This window comes from Eufriesea mexicana, unplaced genomic scaffold (assembly GCF_001483705.2).
Source record: "Eufriesea mexicana isolate 0111107269 unplaced genomic scaffold, ASM148370v2 scaffold38911, whole genome shotgun sequence".
Taxonomy (NCBI): Eukaryota; Metazoa; Arthropoda; class Insecta; order Hymenoptera; family Apidae; genus Eufriesea; species Eufriesea mexicana.
Window position 1 is genome coordinate 1 of NW_016945143.1, and position 2,827 is coordinate 2,827.

At 37.6% G+C, this 2,827-nt stretch overlaps 1 protein-coding gene across 1 annotated transcript; it reads right to left on the reverse strand.

Annotated features, from left to right (window-relative positions):
- Window positions 1-794: 794 nt before the first annotated feature.
- LOC108554593 (uncharacterized) lies at window positions 795-1,567 on the reverse strand. The gene is made up of 2 exons (XM_017909924.1): window positions 1,274-1,567; window positions 795-1,205 (listed from the first exon to the last, which is right to left on the reverse strand). Exons 1-2 carry the CDS (start codon window positions 1,565-1,567, stop codon window positions 795-797), a joined length of 705 nt encoding a protein of 234 aa, XP_017765413.1.
- Between the last annotated feature and the right edge of the window lie 1,260 nt (window positions 1,568-2,827).

Consider the following 2,827-nt stretch of genomic DNA (forward strand, 5'->3'; position numbering starts at 1 on the left):
AGGGGGTCAATCGTACGTTCGAGACCCTTATTGAGAGGTGACTACAGTGAAGTTACCTTTAATCAATTTCTTCGATAGTCGTAAGCAACGTACATGGCTTGGTCTTGTTTTTTACGGGTCTATTGTCAGCCAAATCTTAATGCTGTTACCTGATTCTCTAAAGTTAAGCTAGCCCGGGGATATAAAAGGAGTATTGCAAAAATGTACAATAAAGAAATACAAATAGAAAGTACCGGATCTAAAATGAGTCAGCATTTAGGATCTTGTAGGCCTAATTTCTGACTCGCGATGGGACAGTGTAAAATATTAAATCCTAAACAACGTGGAAGTCCGCATAGAACGTACTATATTGTAGTATCGCAAGTTTTCCACTGCATGTACACGCAGCTTTACGAAAGTTACCGAGGACCTTATTTGGTTGGGGAGGCATTGGAAAACGCGTGCAGACTGTGCATGTTGGGAAGAAGAATATAAAAGGGCATGGACGGTGCAAGTTAGATTTGCAATAAGAGAGTTGTCGATTAGGGAGTTGTAATAGAAGAGTTGTTAGTTGCCAGAGTTGATATTTTTGCAATTTGTGAGTTGTAGGAGGAGAGTTGCTGCAGAGGTGTAGGTGGAGCGTTGTGATAAGTTGTAATAATTCGTATCTATACCGATACTCGCATACTCTATCACTGTTAATGTATTCTCAAATAAATAAATAGATATATATCAACCACCAAATCCGCCTTCACAATATGAAACATCAAGATAGTGTAGCTCATTGTTCCTTCAGTGAAGACACAGATTCATGTTTACCTTCTCAAACGTATTTGTTTGTTAAGACAAACGACGAGCATGCGAACGTTTGTGATCTTCTGTAACTCTATAGCCAGACACTCGAATTTCGCTGACGTGTACCAGAAAAGAAGCGCTCCAAACAAGCTTATGCACATATGCGCGGCACACTGGTAACTTAGGATAAGCTGATGCATGTACAATATTACTCTCACTGGCGTGTAATCAACGCGAAACGAATATTCCGCTTCTGATGGGAAAGAGTTGGGCAGGAACATAGGTCCTGCCGAGAAAGTAGTTGCGGTCAGGTACATACACACCATCGAACTACCGTAGAAGGTGTAATACTTCTTAATATACTTGTAGAAGATCGCCCTTTCGTACTGCTTAGCCTCTTTAACATTGATCATCATTTCCTCGACTATATACTGTAACCTTTAATTAATGATCATACCTTCTTATGTCGAATGCAGAGATAGAACGAAGGAGAACTTACTTGTATGGAATCGTAGTTGATTAAGCATATAATGGTCTGAATAATGAATTGGATCAAAACTGATCCCAGGCAAAAACATTTAAAAGCGATGATGACGTTGTTTGTGTGCACATATGCCGAGTACAACAGAGGCAGAAGTAACAAGCTAGCACTGATGATACTAACGATCTGTAGAAGTTTGTATCCCAAGGTTTTGATTTTGCTGCTGTTGGCAGGAAGTGGCCAACAGAAAGTCAGGGCTACGCTCAGCCAAATAATGTTAATGACTCTTTCTAGCGTTAGTTGCTTCGACATAATCTTTGTAAATTGTTTGGCTGGTGAATCGAACGAAGTATCTGATAGGTGTAATAGAAGGATAGGCGCTGATTGTTGGGTGTCACAGTAATATTACATTGCTTCGAATACAGCTGAATGTACGTAGACGTCGCTTATATAAGAGTATCTTGTTCGTAACGAGTATTTAATAAATGATACACAGTACATCACCAAACGACGTATCGGTTAACGATTTCTATGGAAGTGTTTCCTGTGCTATTAACTGACTCGTGCTATGATAATTATTTGGCTGCATTATACATCGGTGTATAGACAGGTGTAGAGGGAAGTTACCACGCAGTAGGGCTACTACTTATTATGGTAACATAGCAACGTTTGTTCTGAAAGAAAGCATTGTATGTGTTTATTGCGATGTACAGTCAGTCAGTTATTAAAGTGCTTCCTTGGGGTACGTTTGAAAGGCAGATCGTGATTCTCTCTACGTGTTGTCCTGTCATTGGCGATATAAAATGAAAGTGAACGATTTTACGTGATGAAATTAGGCGAGGACTTCGAAAAAATATTTATCTATGTGGCTTCGTTTAAAGAAAAATTATTTAAAATATTATACCTAACTCTGTTCTCGATGCCGCGAGTTTCACCATAAATCGTTCATTATTATTTGTATGAATATTTCTAGTTCCATCAATTATTTCTTGTTAGTTTTGCTAGTTATTATAAATACTTAATATTTCTCAGCCTAATCGATATTGCTGCATACAATAGGCGCAATGCGTCAAATTTATGAATCCTATTCTTATTAAAATGGAATGTCGTGTGGACAAATTTTATTCCGCTTCTCGTTATCATTCATTATTTTTTGTTAAATAAAATTCTTATCCTTGGTATCACTACGTACAGGATAACCTGTATTTTCTTAGAACTGCTATTCTTGTATAGTTGTTGAGGTTGACGGTTGAATCGGTATCTGGGAAATCGTAAGTGGCTAGTTTAAATATAACTATATGTATTGTGTGCTTGGAAGTGAAAAGGTGTCGCCTGGAAAGAATGTGTGTTTACTTCGTCATAACGTAAATAGTGCATACTTCATTGTAGAATTATAAATATTATAAACGAAAGGGAATTATATATCATTGCCTGACGGAAAGTACAATTGATATATATCAAGACTGAGTGGAACAGAGGAATACGGAGCAACACAAAGCATTAACATAAACATTAACCCTTTCACTTTCAGTCGCCATTTAATCAGATTCGAAATATCGATGTTAATTAATA

Coding starts and splice junctions, on each gene's coding strand:
- LOC108554593 (XM_017909924.1), bottom strand. CDS start 1,567: ATGTCGAAGCAACTAACGCTAGAAAGAGTCATTAACATTATTTGGCTG. Junction 1,206..1,273: donor TCAACTACGATTCCATACAA/GTAAGTTCTCCT, acceptor TAAAGGTTACAG/TATATAGTCGAGGAAATGAT.